General features: G+C 34.8%; 2 protein-coding genes across 2 annotated transcripts; one reads left to right on the top strand and one right to left on the bottom strand.

The window, feature by feature from the left end:
• Positions 1-1,881: 1,881 nt before the first annotated feature.
• On the bottom strand, positions 1,882-11,695 carry LOC109113161 (NACHT, LRR and PYD domains-containing protein 12-like). The gene is made up of 8 exons (XM_042773546.1): positions 11,623-11,695; positions 8,424-8,585; positions 6,173-8,122; positions 5,253-5,423; positions 4,701-4,871; positions 3,982-4,143; positions 3,071-3,117; positions 1,882-2,996 (listed from the first exon to the last, which is right to left on the bottom strand). Exons 2-8 carry the CDS (start codon positions 8,570-8,572, stop codon positions 2,470-2,472), a joined length of 3,177 nt encoding a protein of 1,058 aa, XP_042629480.1. The 5' UTR covers positions 8,573-8,585; positions 11,623-11,695; the 3' UTR covers positions 1,882-2,469.
• Positions 11,696-13,538: 1,843 nt separating this feature from the next.
• Positions 13,539-17,741, top strand: LOC109113055 (kelch-like protein 10). The gene is made up of 5 exons (XM_042773547.1): positions 13,539-13,829; positions 14,258-14,750; positions 15,831-16,256; positions 17,079-17,276; positions 17,466-17,741. Exons 1-5 carry the CDS (start codon positions 13,687-13,689, stop codon positions 17,676-17,678), a joined length of 1,473 nt encoding a protein of 490 aa, XP_042629481.1. The 5' UTR covers positions 13,539-13,686; the 3' UTR covers positions 17,679-17,741.
• Positions 17,742-17,951: the final 210 nt, after the last annotated feature.

Genomic DNA, 17,951 nt, shown 5'->3' on the forward strand with positions numbered 1-17,951 from the left:
TCCAGGAACATGTCTTACTTAGCAAATTCATGGCAACCAGCAGCATATATACTGTAGGTGTTTAACTTGTTAAAGACTTTCTTCATTGCTGTCAGATGCTTTTGCAGGGTTGGTTTCAGTGTAGGTACATATTCACTTCATCCAGCACCCTTTTGATCTTGTTCAAACAGCAGCAGAAAATGGTTGTCAGACCTGTTTTAGAGTAAAAAACAAATACAGTGATGTTTGCATACAGGTTGGTTATTAATGAGAGACCCAAGGAAAAGATCAACTGTCCAGATGAAAAGATTTGTACCCACTTTTCAGTTGACAATTTTGTTTTTTTTCAGAAACTCACTATGTATTTGTTTATTTTTACTTTTTTTTTCTGCTGGTTGTTGGTGGTGGAAAGGCGGATTTTTTTGTTGTTTTTTTAATAGTTGTTTGAACAAGAAATTATTATTGACTAACTCATATTTTAAACACAATATTGTTGGTTACTTTTTTACTCCATCTACAAAAATTTTTCAATATTCCAAACCAGAAGAACATGCCTGTTAAAAGCAGATAATGTTGCTGGTAGTTTGTCTGTTTATACTTACAAATCAGAAGGGTATCGGGTCAACCAAACTGGGAAAACATGTAATTGGAAATAAAGTTCCATAAAGACATTGGCTTCTAATCTGTTTCAGTCAATTAATCTTTAAAGTGTGAAGAAATAAATCCCAAAAAATTGAGACCACCCTGTTCACATGTGTTAATTACAAGGTTTTGTAATATAATAAATTAACCACTTTCATTAAAAAAAAAAAAAAAAAATTCAGTCTACATTTCCTAACTTTTTACCCAGTGGAACAGATTGAACAACATAAGTCGACCTTGAAGGCCCTCTGGCTTTTTTTTTAAAGTACCCAGAACAATCTCTTTATAGCCACTTGTTAAATCTATTCTGTGTTTTATCAATAAGAGGTTGGAAATTAAGAGTACATCTTTCTATTTGGTCCTTCACTATAATAATATCCTGTCTTTCTCAGTGATATTATGCACAAAAGTATCACTGCAGTCATGAGCGCAGACCAGAGACATTGGAGGACAAATCAATAATACTTATTACCAGAAAAATCTGCCTATAGTGTCCTTAAGAAAGAGGCCTGACAACCTCTCTTTCAGCAAAAGCTATTACTGTTAAACTGATGGCTTTTATGTAAGTGCAAAGAATCCAAGCTGCAAATAGAGAAAGGTAAAGGGAAATGGGGCAGCCCAGCCTAAACCCCCTCAGTATTTCAAAATGTTGAGTTTCTTCACTTCTCATTCATCACCTACTCCCTGTACAATTAAAGAATTAACATGTCCTTCAAGATGGCTGACTTTAATTGAAAACCGGGTCACAGGCTGGAGGACAGAGGAGTGAGGAAACAAGGAAGCATGAATTTGAATACTGAGAAGCACCCCAATCTTATTATATACATTTAAGAAAACAGTAATACACATGTACACTACAGTGCAAAAGTCTTAGGCCACTAGTGTTTTCACCACCACCACCACCAACAACAACAACAAAAAATGGTTTTAAGCCAGTTATTTCTATCTTTTGCTGTAGTGTTTGTAAAAATCAGATTACATTTCCAAACATTCCTTTTGCTATTAATTGTAATAATCCAGTGAGATTTTTGTATGCACAAGGAGTCTGACAACAGCCAATGCTCCACACAGAGATCTGATTTCACCATAATCCAGTCCATCTGGAATGACATGAAAAAAAAACTGACAAAAAACTGAGAAAGACTAAATACAGAAGAATTGTGGCAACCTCTCTAAGGTGCTTGAAGAAACCCCCATTGAGTGCAAGACAATGAAAAACACATTTTCTAAGAAAAATGATTTTTATTGGTCATTGGTTTATAAAAATCAAATTGAGAAACTTAAATCATAACTGCTAGTTAAGTGGCTTTAAGTATTTGGAAGCACCAGGTTAAAATATATTAATCACCATAATTAATCATCTATTAATCAATGAATAGCTATTTTATACATAGATAGATTTTGAACACATTCTGAACAGCCTTAGAAGTGTACTTTGCATAACAGTGGTTGGATGCATAATTGCGAAAGGAGAAACAAAAGCATGAGCTCTGCACAATGCTGTCTAGCCATCTTCACAAACAATACAATTCGGCATTAAATTATAGGGATTCAGACCTAAATTCACGTTTAGGAAGCTAGTTAATGTTGACTAGGGTGGCTACATAGTGCGATGTTGCAATGACTGTGGGTACATGACATTAAAGAGACCCAAAGTTAGCACTAAAAATAGGTGGGGTTTTTTGTCCACAAAATGATAAGAGCACACATACCTTCTTTGTGTGTTTCTATGAACTAAAATTAAGATCAGAAAAGAGGGCAGCTGTGTGAGTTAAAGAGAAATAATGTGAGTGCGTTTCTTTCTCTCAACTCTGTGTCTAACTTGTTTCTCACAGAAAGCTGTTAAAACTAACACAGAGACACTGGCCTATAAGGATAAACCCCAAATCCAGCATAGAGGGGTTCAGTGAATGTGGTGCTGAATGTGTGTAAGTGTGTGAGTTTGTGTGTGTCAGAGACGCTGTAGAAAGACAGAGTGCCGGCCGACCAGTCCAGATACACTCCTACTCTGTTAGAGCGGCATGAAGGGACAGGTATGACTTTTCTGTACTTATTGTGTCTCACAATAAAATTGTTATCAAAACAATTCAGACTCCAAGACTTTTCATTGTGCCCAAGCAAACTTTCAGTACACCATCCTTTCCTACTGATTCCTTTATATGTCGCTGATATATCAGCCCTCTCTCTCCATTCAGCCTCCCAGTAACAGCATCCAGTCAGACTCTCTCTACTCAGAACCTGACACCATTCATCAAATCTCTCTGAATGATCAGGATATGGCTGCTTCTCTCTCACATGTGTCACTTTTCTGTTCATCTCAGACAGAGCGAGAAGAGTGCTTGCTGTGTTTAAATCCAGTGTGAGATCACATGCATCTGAACACAAGAAGAGAGATTATAACATCTGTAACACAACAAAACAAAAACTATTAAGGTTGTGTGTGTCCTACATTTCTGTGGTCCTTCTGTAATCCTGAACACTCCTCCATGATCCACACTATAACAAGAAAGGATTATGAAAGTTGCTATATTAGAGAATACAGATAGTTGTTTGTGCTAATTTTTAAATAATCTATTCAGGATGTCTACAGATATGAATAAGTAAAATTTTAAGACTTTAAGACCAAACCTGTGATGGAAATACTTATATGTAATATTTAATGTTGAATTAAAAAAAATATATATCATCACTGTCAACAATGCTATTTACTATTATGATATACAGTGAATTTTTTAAAACAGCAGACAATATCTCAAATTAACAGCGCGACATTGATATCAGAAATACACTATTATCAGTCACTGTTTAAGCTGAATGCAATAAAATCAGAAGAATCATTCTCATGTTTCAATGCATCACTAGTTATTTTTTGTCACGTAAGTTTTAATCAGGCTATTTGTCCTGTCGGGCAAGTAAAATTCCCAAGCCATTTTTCAGTAAACTTGCATTAACCCATTTAAAGTAGCTATGAGGCTGGTCAATTAGCTACTTCGACCTGTTATTCTGTTGCCACAATTCTCTCTGATGACGCGGTAACTACAGCAGGGAAAAAGTCTTCAGTCTCTCCAATGACTGTAAACACTCACTGGGTCCGTCAGACTGGAGACATTTTTGCGGTGATATGACCAAAAATATTTAAGACCCACTGAATATGAATTTAAGACATTTCAAGACTTTAAGGCTACAATTAACCCTCTTTTAGTTTTTATGTCAAATGGAGTCAAAAAAATCTATCAACTGTAACAGTTTTTAGTGATTACAGTGCATGTGTGAGTATACTGCACACATTTTATAAACTGCACACAGTGAGCATACTGCACACATTTTAATACACATAATGATTGTTAGTGTTGAACATACTTGAGTTTGTCCAGTCTGTAGCTTGGATCAGAGAGCAGCTCGACTAATGATTCTCCTGGGTGATTGTAGCTCAGATCTAGCTCTTGCAGGTGTGAGGGGTTTGAACTCAGAGCTAAAGCCAGAAAAGAACAGCCTTCCTCTGTCACCATACAGCGAGATAATCTATGAACACACAAACATTAAAGAAAACTTTCTATGTGGCATCACAGCTGATCAGTTACAAGACTACAGTATGCACATACATTTAGGCTACATCCATTTTAGTGACCTGGAATTGATTTCGGCAAACAAAGATTTGCCAGTGTTTTGTTTGTATCATTGATTTGGGGAAAAAACAGAAATGTTATTCTGATTTCTATTTTTTTTATGTTACTTGCAGTAATTATAATCTATTAAACTGGAGACCATCTTAATTCGATTCACACACAAGAATGTTCAGATTCCTGTAATTATACTTTATTAAATGATTCATTTATTTAGTCTGTCACTTTTTATCCACACACAGCTGCTTACAGGTTCGGTTCAGTTGGATTAACTCTGGGTTCAGTGTTTCACTCATTTTTCAAAAATAACTGACTAATATGAATCCTATCTTCAGACACACTGGGGATTGCTGATATATTATAAACACTAAAGGGATTGGGACCAGAGAAGAGGACTTTTTTTTAAAAATTATTTTAATTTTATTACTAAGTGAACCTTTATCTGTTTTTTCTTACCTCAGTATGTTGAGTTGACAGTGTGGACTTTTCAGTCCATCAGAGAGCAGCTTCACTCCTGAATCCTGTAGATCATTATTACTCAGGTCCAGCTCTCTTAGTGATTTTGATGATTGTAGAAATGAAGACAAACTTTTACAGCACTGACCAGTGAGTTTACAGCTTGTCAATCTAAACAGATCAGAGTACACATATTGTACAATTAAACTCATGAAAAGTGTAAAAAAAAAATTGCTGTGGTATGAAATTAGACCCTGTTGGTGGTACTGATGGCATCCAAGCTTATTAAAATAAGGTCCTCACCTTGGCTTTCCCCAAAATAACACTATGTATTACATTCTTTATAATGTTCAACAGAGAAAAAAAATACAGGCAAAAGCAAGACAATGACAAATTATTTATATTTATCCTTTGCCTACAGGAGTTGTGTTACACTACTGCATCAATATATATTTACTTCATCACTTCGTTTGCCAAAAATGGTAAAACTTAAATATTTTTTCTTAACTGTGAACTTCAAAAACTATTCAGTTTGAAAAAGAAACCCCAAACCTCAGTATGTTGAGTTGACAGTGTGAACTCTTCAGTCCAATAGAGAGCAGCTTCACTCCTGAACCCTGCAGGTCATTGTTACTCAGGTCCAGCTCTCTCAGAGAGTTTGATGATTGTAGAGATGAAGACAAACTTTCACAACACTGACCAGTGAGATTACAGTCAGCAAGTCTATAACACACAATGAAATATGGTTTAATAAAGAGGAGAAAAAATACAAGGAGCTCAACAACAACTACTGTCATGTGAAGATGACAAGACAACATGGTGGGTAAAATAACAATGCAAAGGCTTTTTTGTGTTTCAGAATTGTATTTTGATTTACTTTATTGGGCTGTTGCTGTTGTTGTTTCCTCCTGATTACATGATTACTAATTAACATTATTAGAGTAGCATTTAATGTTCATATAATGACCAATTTGGGGCATGCATGATTAGTTGAATATTCAAATATTCGGTCTGAAATCATTTTCTGATGTAAATGCAGCGAATGCATGTGAAATCCTTAACACCCAAACTGACACTCACAGTTATAACATTCATTGGGTGGCATGTAGACACAAGTTTGAATTGCATTTGCCCGCAGTTGCTGATGGAACCATAAATTCCACCAGATAATGATCTGATTCATTGGTGATCAGTAAATAAAAAGTGCTTTAACAAACTTGTTTAATTTTTATGAACTTAAATATTCAATTACAATATTATTGAAAAATGTCCATACCAATGACAAATTACATTTTTCTTGAGATTTTGAACTAAAAGAGTTTGGTGTACTATGAAACAAACTGTGACTTAAAAGTGACAAAAAGGCTTCAAAATAACCCTTATCTGATATTTTTGGTATTGTGAAGGATGTAATTCATAATGATGAATATATTAACATGTGACTGCACACAGACACATCAATTAATACTCACAGAGCTTTTCTGCAGTTCACCACAGCTGGTATCAGTCTCCTTTTACCCTCATTTGATGTGTTGTATTTCTTCAGATCAAACTTATCCAGCACCTCCTCTGATATCTGAATAATGTAGGCGATTGTTGAGCAGTGAGAGGGAGAGAGTTTATTCACTGAGCGATTCTCTGATTTCACAAACTCCTGAATCTCTTTGTACAGAGTCTGATCCATCATTTCGATCAGACAGAGGAACAGATTGTTGCATCTGTCAGCTGAGAGACATTCATCACCCTTGATTTTGTCTTTAATGTACTGTGTGATTCTCTTGATTGTTTCCAAGGTGTTCACTGTGTGTGTCAACAGGTCCTCTAGAAGTTTCTGATTGGACTCCAGTGAGACGCCCAACAGGAACCGCAAGAAAATATCCAGGTGTCCATTTTTGCTATGTAATGATTTATTAACTGCTGCTTTTAGTATCTCATGCAGAAGATGGCATTCCCAAATGTTCCAGTTACATCCATCCAGGAACAACTGCAGTGATGCCCTATTTTTGACAACCTTTGAGTAAAACACAAAAAATGCAGCTAGAAACTGTTGAAAGCTCAGATGTATGAAGCTGTAAACTTTCCTCTGATGAATCACAGATTCCTCTTTAAAGATTCTAGAATACACTGAGGCATCAGTGACGTCTATGCCACTCTCAATCAGGTCCTCCTCATAGAACATTACATTGCCCTTCATCAGCTGACTGAAAGCCAGTTCAGCAAGTTTCACAATCACTCTTCTGTTGGACTTCAGGAGTTTCTCTGGATCTCTCTCATTATACTTCTGATTCCTCATGTTGATCTGAGTCAGCAGAAAGTGGATGTACATTTCTGTCAGAGTTTGAGGGATTTTTGCACTGACATCTTGTTTCAGGAGGTTATGAAGCACAGTGGCTGAGATCCAGCAGAAGACGGGGATGTGAGACATGATGTAGAGGCTTCTTGATCTTCTAATGTGTGAAATAATTCTGCTGGCTTGATGCTTATCACTGATTCTCTTCCTGAAATATTCCTCTTTCTGAGACTCACTGAATCCCTGAATTTCTGTCAGACGGTTGATGTATTTTGAGGGGATCTGATTGGCTGCTGCTGGTCTGGAGGTGATCCAGATGAGAGCAGAGGGAAGCAGCTCTCCTCTGATGAGGTTTGACATCAACACACCCACTGATGAAGACTCATTCACATCACAAACTTTCTCATCATCTGAAAATGTCAGTGTAATTCTGCTTTCATCTAGACCATCAAAGATGAACAAAACTTTACACTCCTCATAAACCTTTGAGTCCAGATCTTGAAGTTCAGGATAAAAGTCCAGTAGAAGGTTGTGAAGACTGTCCTGGTGATCTTTAATCAAGTTCAACTCTCGAAATGGAAGAACAAACATGAAATCTACATCCTGATTGGCTTTTCCATCGGTCCAGTCCAGAATAAACTTCTGCACAGAGACAGTTTTTCCAATTCCAGCGATGCCTTTAGTAAGAACAGTCTTGATTTTGTCTTTCTCCTCACATCCTGGTTCATGTAAGGGTTTAAAGATGTCATTGCAGTAGGTTGGAGTGTCTTGTGTTCTGGATGTTTTCTCCATCTGTAAAACCTCATGCTCTTCATTCACCCCTTCACTCTCTCCCTCTATGATGTAGAGCTGTGTGTAGATCCAGTTCAAAGGGATTTGATTCTCTTCTAGTGTGATTCTCTCAAATAAGCTCTCATACTTGTTCTTCATACTGGTTTTATGTTGATCTCTCACTCTCTGTATGACATCATCTACTGGTTGATGAGAATTGTGCTGCATGTCTGCATTCTCCTTCAGCAATTTGTGTGTCTGCAGAGCTTCTATGTTTTGCCATCCCAGAAAGTTCCGACAGTAGGAGACAAAGCGTGTCAAATAGAACTTCACTGATCTGATCACATCATCACTCTTCACTCTGTAAAAACAGAGAGATGAACAGAAAACTGCATTGAAATGTTCCAGCACATCAAACTGAGCGCTCTAGTTTGAAATGACACCACATTCACACAGAAGTGGCCATTCAGACAGTGTCCCACTAGCTGTCTAGAAACAACAAATGAACATTTTTTTGCACAGCCTCCTTTATATTCTTCAATAACTCTTAATTCAACTGAAAAACCTGGCTAGTGGGAAATCTGCAGACTTTATTTACTTTGTATAAAACATGTCTGTAGTCAACATCCCTGTTTATCATGTTCCATCCCATTTATACTCACTCCGAGTCTGAGGTTACTGCTCCATCCTTGAGATCAGGGGGGTTTTCTATGGACTGGTCACTCTTCACAGACACACAGCTGGGTTCAGGAGATGCTGCTTCATGTGTGTGAACGTCCTCCTCCTCCTCTCTCTTCTCACAGAGACTCATTTTACAGGCAGTGCTTTTTAAATAGACAATAGAAATATACAGCTGAATTGACTAAAGAGATTCTTCTACCCTGATATGCTCATATGAATTTCTGACAAATCACTGATCACATTCATTTATTATATTTAGTCTTGGAATATAAAACTTTTTTTTTTTTGTGACTCCAAAAGGCAGATTACAGTTGTATCAGTTTTCTCTCCTAACATAGTTCATGTGCTTTCTTTCAAAAAAATGTGGTAAGTCTGCTAAAACCATTTCTCTTGCATTTTAAACTTGACTGAACCAGTTACTGTTTTCTCAAGAAATAGAGGGAGCAGAAAAAACAATGTTGTTTATTTACCAACAATACAGAGTTGGAAACATTATAGAATCTTCTTTTCTGCATGTCCACACATACGATGACGTTATAGTTCAGGAATCAGGATCACACAAACATTCCTCTAAAAAATATATCTAACAATCTCAATTTATTTCTCATTATTGCACCTTTATATCACAACATCGTTGTTTCATGCATTTGAGACCATATAACATATAACTGTTGATGTGAGCAGCACAGATTCATCCTTATTTTGGTGTGTTTGGCTTTCCATATTTTTTGCTTTCATCCTTCAATATAAAGTCACAACTGTAAAGAAATAAGTTACAATTACAATAGTTTAGTGGTACTTTAGGACTACCACTGCACACTCTCACAACAATAGAGATCTCTGTACAAATATTAGATCTTAAGATTGTGGTGTATTTAAATTCTTAATTTCACAAAATGCAGCCTGTCTGCAGAAATAGGTTTACTTGTGTCATAAACTGGCTGAATCTTGGCTGTTTTCATTAGAAAGATGTGACCATACCGGATTCATGAAAATATTCTTAAGAAATCAGATCAATAAATAAAATTCCTCTGATGAATCACAGATTCCTCTTTAAAGATTCTAGAATACACTGAGGCATCAGTGACGTTCAATAATAAACTAAAGCAGAGACTTGATGTTAACTGTCAACAGGTAGGAAGAACACATTCAATTACTCAGCTGAACATAATTATATTCATCTCTTCACTCGTAATGCTCTTATGAAATTTTTTTGGTCACACTTTATTTTAAGGTCCAATTCTCACTATTAACAAACCATTAACTATGATTTTTGCTTTATTAAACTCCTAATTTGCTGCTTATTAATAGTTAGTAAGGTAGTTGTTAAGTTTAGGTATTGGGTAGGATTTGGGATGTAGCATATGGTCATGCAGAATATGTGCTTCATAAGTACTAATAAACAGCCAATATGTTAATAATAGGCATGATAATATGTAACTAGTTAATAGTGAGAATTGGTCCCTATACTAAAATGTTACCAATATTTTAGCAAAATGTATATTTTTTGTCTGTATTATTGTGCTCATGTTCCTTTATGCTTCATCAGTTTGACATGCATCCAAGCACCATGGCTCTGTCGGTGATGTCTTTGAAGTTTAATGACTCGCTTGCGAAATGAAAACACTCTTGTGACATTCTAACATTTAAAGAAAAGGATCCCTGCTAGATCATCTCTAAAATGTAAGTTATGTGCTGAAACGCACATGTATCTGTCAAAGCATCTGACAGGGAAGCCACACGTCTTCTCAAGTAACACATACAGTGACCTTTGTCACAAGGACAAAAATATTTTATTCAAAATATTTAATTCAAAACTTTCTTAAATAAAATAAAATGCAAAATACAATTTCATGACCATTAAGAAATATTTATGGCTGAGACATTTTCTCAATTAACTCGCCATGACACTATTTTCACCCCAATTGCCTTCTTATACTTTACAATGCTGAAATATACTAGACACTGTATATGCTCACAAATATGTTTCACTAACAATGGTGAGATATAAAGGTGCAATTATGAGAAATAAAGTGAGATTGTTAAATATAGTTTGTAGAGGAATGTTTGTGTGATCCTGATTCCTGAACTATAATTTCTGTCATTGTACATGTGTGACATATGTAGAAAGGAAGAAAACTGGTTTACCTGTATATTGTTGGTAAATAAGCAACATTGTTTTCCTGCTCCCCTGTTTCTTGAGAAAACAGAAACTGGTTTAGTTGTTAGTTCATAACGCAAATGAAATTGTTTCAGCAGACTGACCACATTTTGTGAAAGAAAGCACATGAACTATGACAGGAGAGAAATAATTTGCCTTTTGGAGTCACACAGAGAAAAAAAAAAACCACCTGAAAGAAGCTTAACTATCCTGTGAAAATATGTTTTATATTCCAGGACTAAATATAATAAAACACATCTTATAAAAACACAAAAAAAGAATTGTATAGGGTTTTTATTCCATAGTGTGAGTAATGTTTATTCATTTAATACAATTACATTGAAGCAATTGTATCACCATACAATTAAGAGTGAATGTGTGCATGTTTTAAAATAAACATATTTGCAAATACTTCAATGCACACACACACAAACACACACACACACACACACACACACACACACACAAAATAAAAAAAAAGTAATTTAGAAATATCTAAACACTACACAAAAAATACAGTAATAAACTATTTGTACTCCATGACTATATCCCTCTGGTTGTAATGCTTAATATTTGAAACACCAAAATAAATGAAACATTCCATACAAACTCATCACAACAAAGGATGTGACTATACACCACTGGCTGTAATGCTTAATAAATGAAAAAAACACAAAATATTCTTAAGCAGTTAGTTTTTTTTTTCTTTTTTCTTAAAAATGTTTTGTAAATCTAAACTCTGATTCTTAAATATCATTTTATAACAGCTGATATTCTGACATGTTGATTTCCTTTTCTGAGAAATCACTAATCACATTCCCGGAATCCGATATAACACATTTTTACAGGATAGTTCTTTTTCCATTTTATTTGTGTTTTATCAGCAGCAATTAGGTATGGAAAGCAATCAAGAGAAGAAGAAAAACATAACTACAGAGAAAGCATCCCAAGTACTGACTTTTTACAGCTCAATAATGATGCATGAGAATGATCTCAAATATTTGTCAGTTCAGACCTACCTCTGTCTCAACAATAAAGAACATCAAACACAAACTTCTTGCAGTTCATAAATCCTGTCTCTTCAAACAGCTGTTCTCTTCTGAGGATGTTCACATTCTTCCTTTTACAAAATTGAGTCTGATTACGTATTTCACTTGTACGATAAACTAGCTGAACCGGTTTCCATTTTCATAAGAAAAAGAGGAGCAAAAAACAATATTCTTTTCTTTTTCTGCATGTTCGTGTCTAAACCAGGCTTGTGATGTCATGATATTCTTGACTATGAAACTATTAAAATATTTAAGTTAAAGCATATACTGTTATTATAACTGTTAGTGTGTCAACAGTGTCCTGTCTAACTTCCGAATACACAAGCACACACTTATACGCAATATTTTTTCCTTCTTCAAATTAATTATGCAACTTTTTAGTACTTTCGTGTAAATAGTGTTAGTGTTTTGAAAGGAATATGTCTTTATCTGCAGTATAGAGGCGGTCAAAAGTGTACCACTAAACTACTAAACCAAAAAGCTCTACTTTGGAGTTTAAACTGATCTGTCCATAAAACAATCTTAGTTGACAATGAGACAATGTTGATACTTAAAACTGCACTGAGAACTCCAGTGCATCTCCTGAGCTACAAAACTTCTGAGTTAGCAACTTCTGAGAATCTTAAATGTTCCTCTGTGGAGATTTCAGACCTAGTAAAGATGTTTAACTCACTATCCGTGTGAACTGCTGACACATACGTCTGGGTGTAGCATTTAACAATGTCCAGGAGAAAATTCTCAAAGAGGGTTTATCACTCAGGTCAATGCCTGTAGTCAGGTACATAATCTGAGGACACAAAATAATGATGAAATTCATACTCAGCACTTCCCTGCAGAATGAAGATGAGAATGAATCACTTCAGATCACATTCTAGCAGGAGCTACACATTTTTAAATTCATGCTATTAGATTAAAGTCACTGAATTGAGGGTGTACTGCGTTCAGCACTATGAACAGCAGCTCACGCTCACAGATCAGCAGAAAGTCAATTGGTCAAGGGCAATGACATACTCAATCATAATGAAATTATATCCTTATGATTTCTGGATGAATGCTGATATAGATATATGATTTTCATAGAAAATACAAATGTACTTCAGATATCTGCCATGGACATTTCTGACTCAATAAGACAATGAAACATCTGATGGAAAAATACATAGGTCAGAGTTTCCTAACCATACACCATGTGTGCTGTAGATGAGCTGTTCTGTTATATAATTAAACTAAAATATAATACGCTCAGCTTGAAAAAGATGCTCGGCACACTCCTGGCAAAAAAAAAAAAAAAAAACAACTGAAAAAAAATAATAACTGTAAGAGTAAAGAAACTTCATGCTTCACTATAAGGAAGGTTGGGAATTATTAACAAATTTCTGTATCCATTGCTGCTGTCACGTCAGGTGACAAATGAACGAACGACTCTGACCCGAAGACTCGGGAGGTGAACTAATCATTTATCTTTCCGGTACAGACTGCATAGGCTCTAGTAGTCTATGGGGCTGACATGTGATGAACGAACTACTCGAACCCGAACCCAAACCCGAACCCGATAATCTGTTTCCAGTACAGAACCTATGGATGTTGTGCGTGTGCGGTCAACACAAAATGAACGAATCCGCGTTGTTCCCGAATCATATTAAAGATTCAAATCGTTCAAGAATGACCCATCATTAGCTGTTAGGTCTATTTGGCATTTTTGTTAAATGTTCACAATCATGTATAATGTAATAAGGCCTATTTAATTTCTTAATTGTATTGGTCACTGAGTTAAAAATGTGATGGGTAAATATTATTGAAAACTTGATGTTCAATGACTGTGAAAATTTTTTATGCAAAAGCCAAATGTTAAGTCCAAGACACAAATTGATAAAAAAAAAAAAAAAAAAAAAAAACATATTCAAACTCTGCCACTATGATGTCACAAAGACATTCTAGAACTAGAATATGTAGAACTCTAGAGTCCTGAGAAGTCAGAGTTTGAGGTGAGAAGACTGCATACATACACTTACTTAAGATCAACAGCCGGCAAAAATGGAGAACATCAGTCCCACAGCCTTTAGCGTGTTTGATGAAGCACGTTTACTGGGTGAACACACTGATCTGGTCTTCAGAGCAAATGACAGAGAATTTCAAGTGCACAAGATCATCTTGTGTGGCTGCAGCCCTTATTTTAGGTAAGGAAAAGCATTTAAACTGTATACAAAGTACCTAGAAATAATTATATACAAAATTTTCACCACTAACACCAAACTGTTGAAACTGCCTAAGCTATCCATATATAAATGAATAAAAATAAATAAATGTATTGCCAGAACACAGAACATTACTACAGTATGATAAAAATATTTCTTGAGATTTAATTCTTAATTTTAATGGAATTGTATGAATGTTTATGAGTTAACACAGCATGTTGAATTTAATATATGAAACTAATCTGTTACAATCTTTGAAAATTACCATTAATTATAGCAGCATATGTTTTAAAGCATGTTTCTCTACATGTGAAAATTGGTCTTAAATTAAACTGTAAATACTTTTTTAATGTGTGTAACACAAATACTCATTAATAATGCCTGTATTTCTTTTTCAAATGTGTTTGCAGGGTTCTTCTTTCCACTAATTGGACCAGAACCGCAGAACATTTCTATGATATTCCAGGAATGTCCCGAAACATCATGTCTCTTATTATTCAGTACGCGTACACAGGATCTGTCCTCATTACAGAAGAGAATGTGCTGGAGCTCTTAGTGGCATCTGATCAGTTCTTAGTCTCAGGTCTTATAGATGCCTGCTGTCAGTTCCTGGAGTCACGCTTATGTCCGGAGAACTGCATTGGCATCTGTATGTTTACAGAAGATTTCCACTCCTGCTTAAAGCTCCACCATAAAGCAAAGCTCTACATCCTGCAGCACTTTGAGGAGGTTCTGCAAGTATCTGAAGAGTTCCTGGAGCTCTCACTGGAACAGCTTGAGGAGATCATTGATAAGGATGAGCTGATTGTCAAACAGGAGCAGGTGGTTTTTGAGGCCGTCCTCCACTGGATTGATCATGCACCTGAAAGCAGGAGGAATCACATCGCCATGCTTCTGCCAAAGGTAAAACAAAGAAAGACAGTAACCTTTGACTAAATAAAATTTAAATTAAAAAATGTAAAGAATAAATAAATACTTACTTTATAGGAAAAAATACTTTTTATTTTTTTGTCTTGTTTTCCATTACAAATATCTAAAAAGTCAAGAAACATTTACTTGAGAAGAAAATCTCTTTAAGTTATTAAGTCCTGTTTACTGAAAAATGTAAATTATTTACAAAATTAAGTGAGTTTATTCTTAAAACAAATTCATATTTGACTTTAGTTTTTATTTTAAAGTTTTCTGTTTTCATTTTAATTTTAGTTAAAGTTTTATTAATTTGGTTGTTATAGTGTCATTGTTGTTTTTTCATCTTTTTTATTTCTTTTTTTATTTCAGTTTTATTGTTACTTTAGTGCATCAAGTTAAAATGAAATGAAAATGAAAAATGTTGCCTTGACAACTAGCTGAAATAAAATACATTTGTGTTTTTTATATTTTATTTTATTTTTAAATAAAGTTTATTTTATTTTAGTTTTTTTATTGTTGTTGTTAAATATAATAACCCTGCCAACAGAGTAAGAAAAAAAATTAATTTTGAAATAAGTTTATTTTTCTTAACCTACTGACAGATTCTTTTATATTTTAAGCATAAACTTATTAATTTTGATAATTTTTTTTATAAAATAAGACTTAATATCTTAAGTCATTTGTCTTTATTTTGCTAAATGTATCTTGATTTTAGAAAGTTTAGATATTTGTACCAGAAACACAACAAAAATACTGAGTAAAAAATATTTTGTAGTATTGTTACCACTTTGGACACCATATAAAAAAGTGAAAAGTGATGTGACGTGTAGCCAAGTACGGTGTCCCATATGCTCGGAATTTGTGCTCTGCATTTAACCCATCCAAGTGCACACACACAGTAGTGAACACACACACACACACACACACCCAGAGCAGTAGGCAGCCATTTTTTGCTGCGGTACCCGGGGAACAGTTGGGGGTTCAGTGCCTTGCTCAAGGGTCTCACCTCAGTTGCGGTACTGAGGGTGGAAGAGAGCAATTCTGAAAGTCTAAACTCTCTTCATTGTGCTTCAGGTTCGAATGGGATTAATGACAACAGACTACTTCATCAATAATGTAAAGAGCAATGCACTGGTGATGGAGAATGAGGCCTGCACACCTCTTATCATCAATGCAATGAAGGCTTTGTTTGAATTTGACATGGATTTACAAGAGCCCACCAGCTCAGAGCTCATACATCAACTGACACGCCCACGTCTGCCCTCTGCGATCCTATTGGCCATTGGAGGATGGAGTGGTGGCAGTCCCAACAATGTGATTGAGGCATATGATGCAAATGTAGACTGCTGGGTCAGTGTGACTCTTGAGGATGAACGTCCCAGAGCTTATCATGGCACAGCTGTCCTGCATGAGTTTGTCTACTGTATTGGTGGTTATGACAGTGTGGAGTATTTCAACAGTGTGAGGAAACTCAATTTCACCACTCAAACTTGGCATGAGGTGAGTAATGTTGTACTGTAGGTCAACAGGTAACTTTAATTTTTGCTTCCTTTATAAAAAAGTAATGTGGTAAAATCCGATGGGACCACAGTATTGAATGAAAGTGTTCAAAGAAAAAACCTTGATACATTTGTATCCCAAAAATGATTGTAGCTTTGGATATAATTTAATTAATTAATTAATTATTAAGTCCTGTTTACTGAAAAATGTAAATGATTTACAAAATTAAGTGAGTTTATTCTTAAAACAAAAAAACTTTTTATATTAATATTTGACATTAGTTTTTATTTTTAAGTTTTCTGTTTTCATTTTAATTTTAAAGTTTTATTAATTTGGTTGTTATAGTGTTTTTGTCGTTTTTTCATCTTTTTTATTTATTTTTTTATTTTTTTTCAGTTTTATTGTTACTTTAGTGCATCAAGTTAAAATGAAATGAAAATGAAAAATGTTGCCTTGACAACTAGCTGAAATAAAATACATTTACATTTTTTATATTTTATTTTACTTTATAAATAAAGCTTATTTTATTTTATTATAATATTAATATAATAATGCTGCCAACAGAAACCTTTATTTTGTAATAAGTTAATTTTTCTTAACCCGCTGACAGATTTTTTTTATTTTAAGCATAAACTTATTAACTTTGATATTTTTTTCATAAAACAAGACTTAACATCTTAAGTCTTTTGTCTTTATTTTGCTAAATGTAGTACCATTGTACTTTTCTGCAATTAATAGAAGAGAACAATGAAACAGTGTATTGATATATATATGAACACTGATTTATATGCCGAAAAATGGTAAAATCATGATGTGTTGTAGGTGGCTCCCATGTATGAACGACGATGCTATGTTAGTGTTGCTGTTCTGGATGGGTTCATTTATGCCATCGGTGGCTTTGATGGACATGGACGGCTAAAATCAGCAGAACGCTACTATCCTGACACCAACCAGTGGACACTGACCGCATCCATGAATGAACGGAGGAGTGATGCCAGCGCCACCTCACTGCAGGGCAGGGTAAGAACATTCCCCCATGACCTGTAAAGCAGAAGGACAGGTGAAATGAAGAAATTATGGACTGTAGCATGAGAATACTGTCAATAAGAAACAGAATTTCATATGAAATATACTGTGTGTTGTAAACACTGTTTTTCTGAACAATCTGTAACAGTTGTGTGTAAGGCTGTGGTTATAATCATTTGGCAGGTTTATATCTGTGGTGGTTTTACTGGGACAGACTGTCTCTTCTCAGCTGAATGCTTTAACCCTGAGACAAACCAGTGGACTCTCATTTGTCCCATGAGAAGCCGCCGCAGTGGCGTTGGTGTGATCGCTTACGGGGATCTAGTTTATGCTGTGAGTATTAAACACACACATCAGTGTTATTTTAGAATCATTGAGATACTATTCATATTTTAAATGTTATATATTTTCTGATTTTATTCTAATTTTAATTAAAGTTTTAGTAATTTTGTTGTTTTTGTATTTTATTTTATTTTTAAGTTTTTGTTGTTTAAATGTCTGTATAGTAATATATCATTTTTTTTTGTTAGGTTTTTTTTTCATCATCATAGCATTATATGTGTCTATATAGGTTTTTAATTCATTTTTATTTCAGGTTTAGTTTGTTGCCTTGCCTTGCTGAACTATCTGAAATAATGTTATGAAAGATAAAAGTTTTAATACTAAGTT

Source organism: Cyprinus carpio, chromosome A17 (assembly GCF_018340385.1).
Source record: "Cyprinus carpio isolate SPL01 chromosome A17, ASM1834038v1, whole genome shotgun sequence".
Taxonomy (NCBI): domain Eukaryota; kingdom Metazoa; phylum Chordata; class Actinopteri; order Cypriniformes; family Cyprinidae; genus Cyprinus; species Cyprinus carpio.

Coding starts and splice junctions, on each gene's coding strand:
- LOC109113161 (XM_042773546.1), bottom strand. CDS start 8,572: ATGAGTCTCTGTGAGAAGAGAGAGGAGGAGGAGGACGTTCACACACAT. Junction 4,872..5,252: donor TGTCAACTCAACATACTGAG/GTTTGGGGTTTC, acceptor TGATCTGTTTAG/ATTGACAAGCTGTAAACTCA. Junction 2,997..3,070: donor TACAGAAGGACCACAGAAAT/GTAGGACACACA, acceptor TCTTGTGTTCAG/ATGCATGTGATCTCACACTG.
- LOC109113055 (XM_042773547.1), top strand. CDS start 13,687: ATGGAGAACATCAGTCCCACAGCCTTTAGCGTGTTTGATGAAGCACGT. Junction 13,830..14,257: donor GGCTGCAGCCCTTATTTTAG/GTAAGGAAAAGC, acceptor ATGTGTTTGCAG/GGTTCTTCTTTCCACTAATT. Junction 16,257..17,078: donor CCACTCAAACTTGGCATGAG/GTGAGTAATGTT, acceptor GATGTGTTGTAG/GTGGCTCCCATGTATGAACG.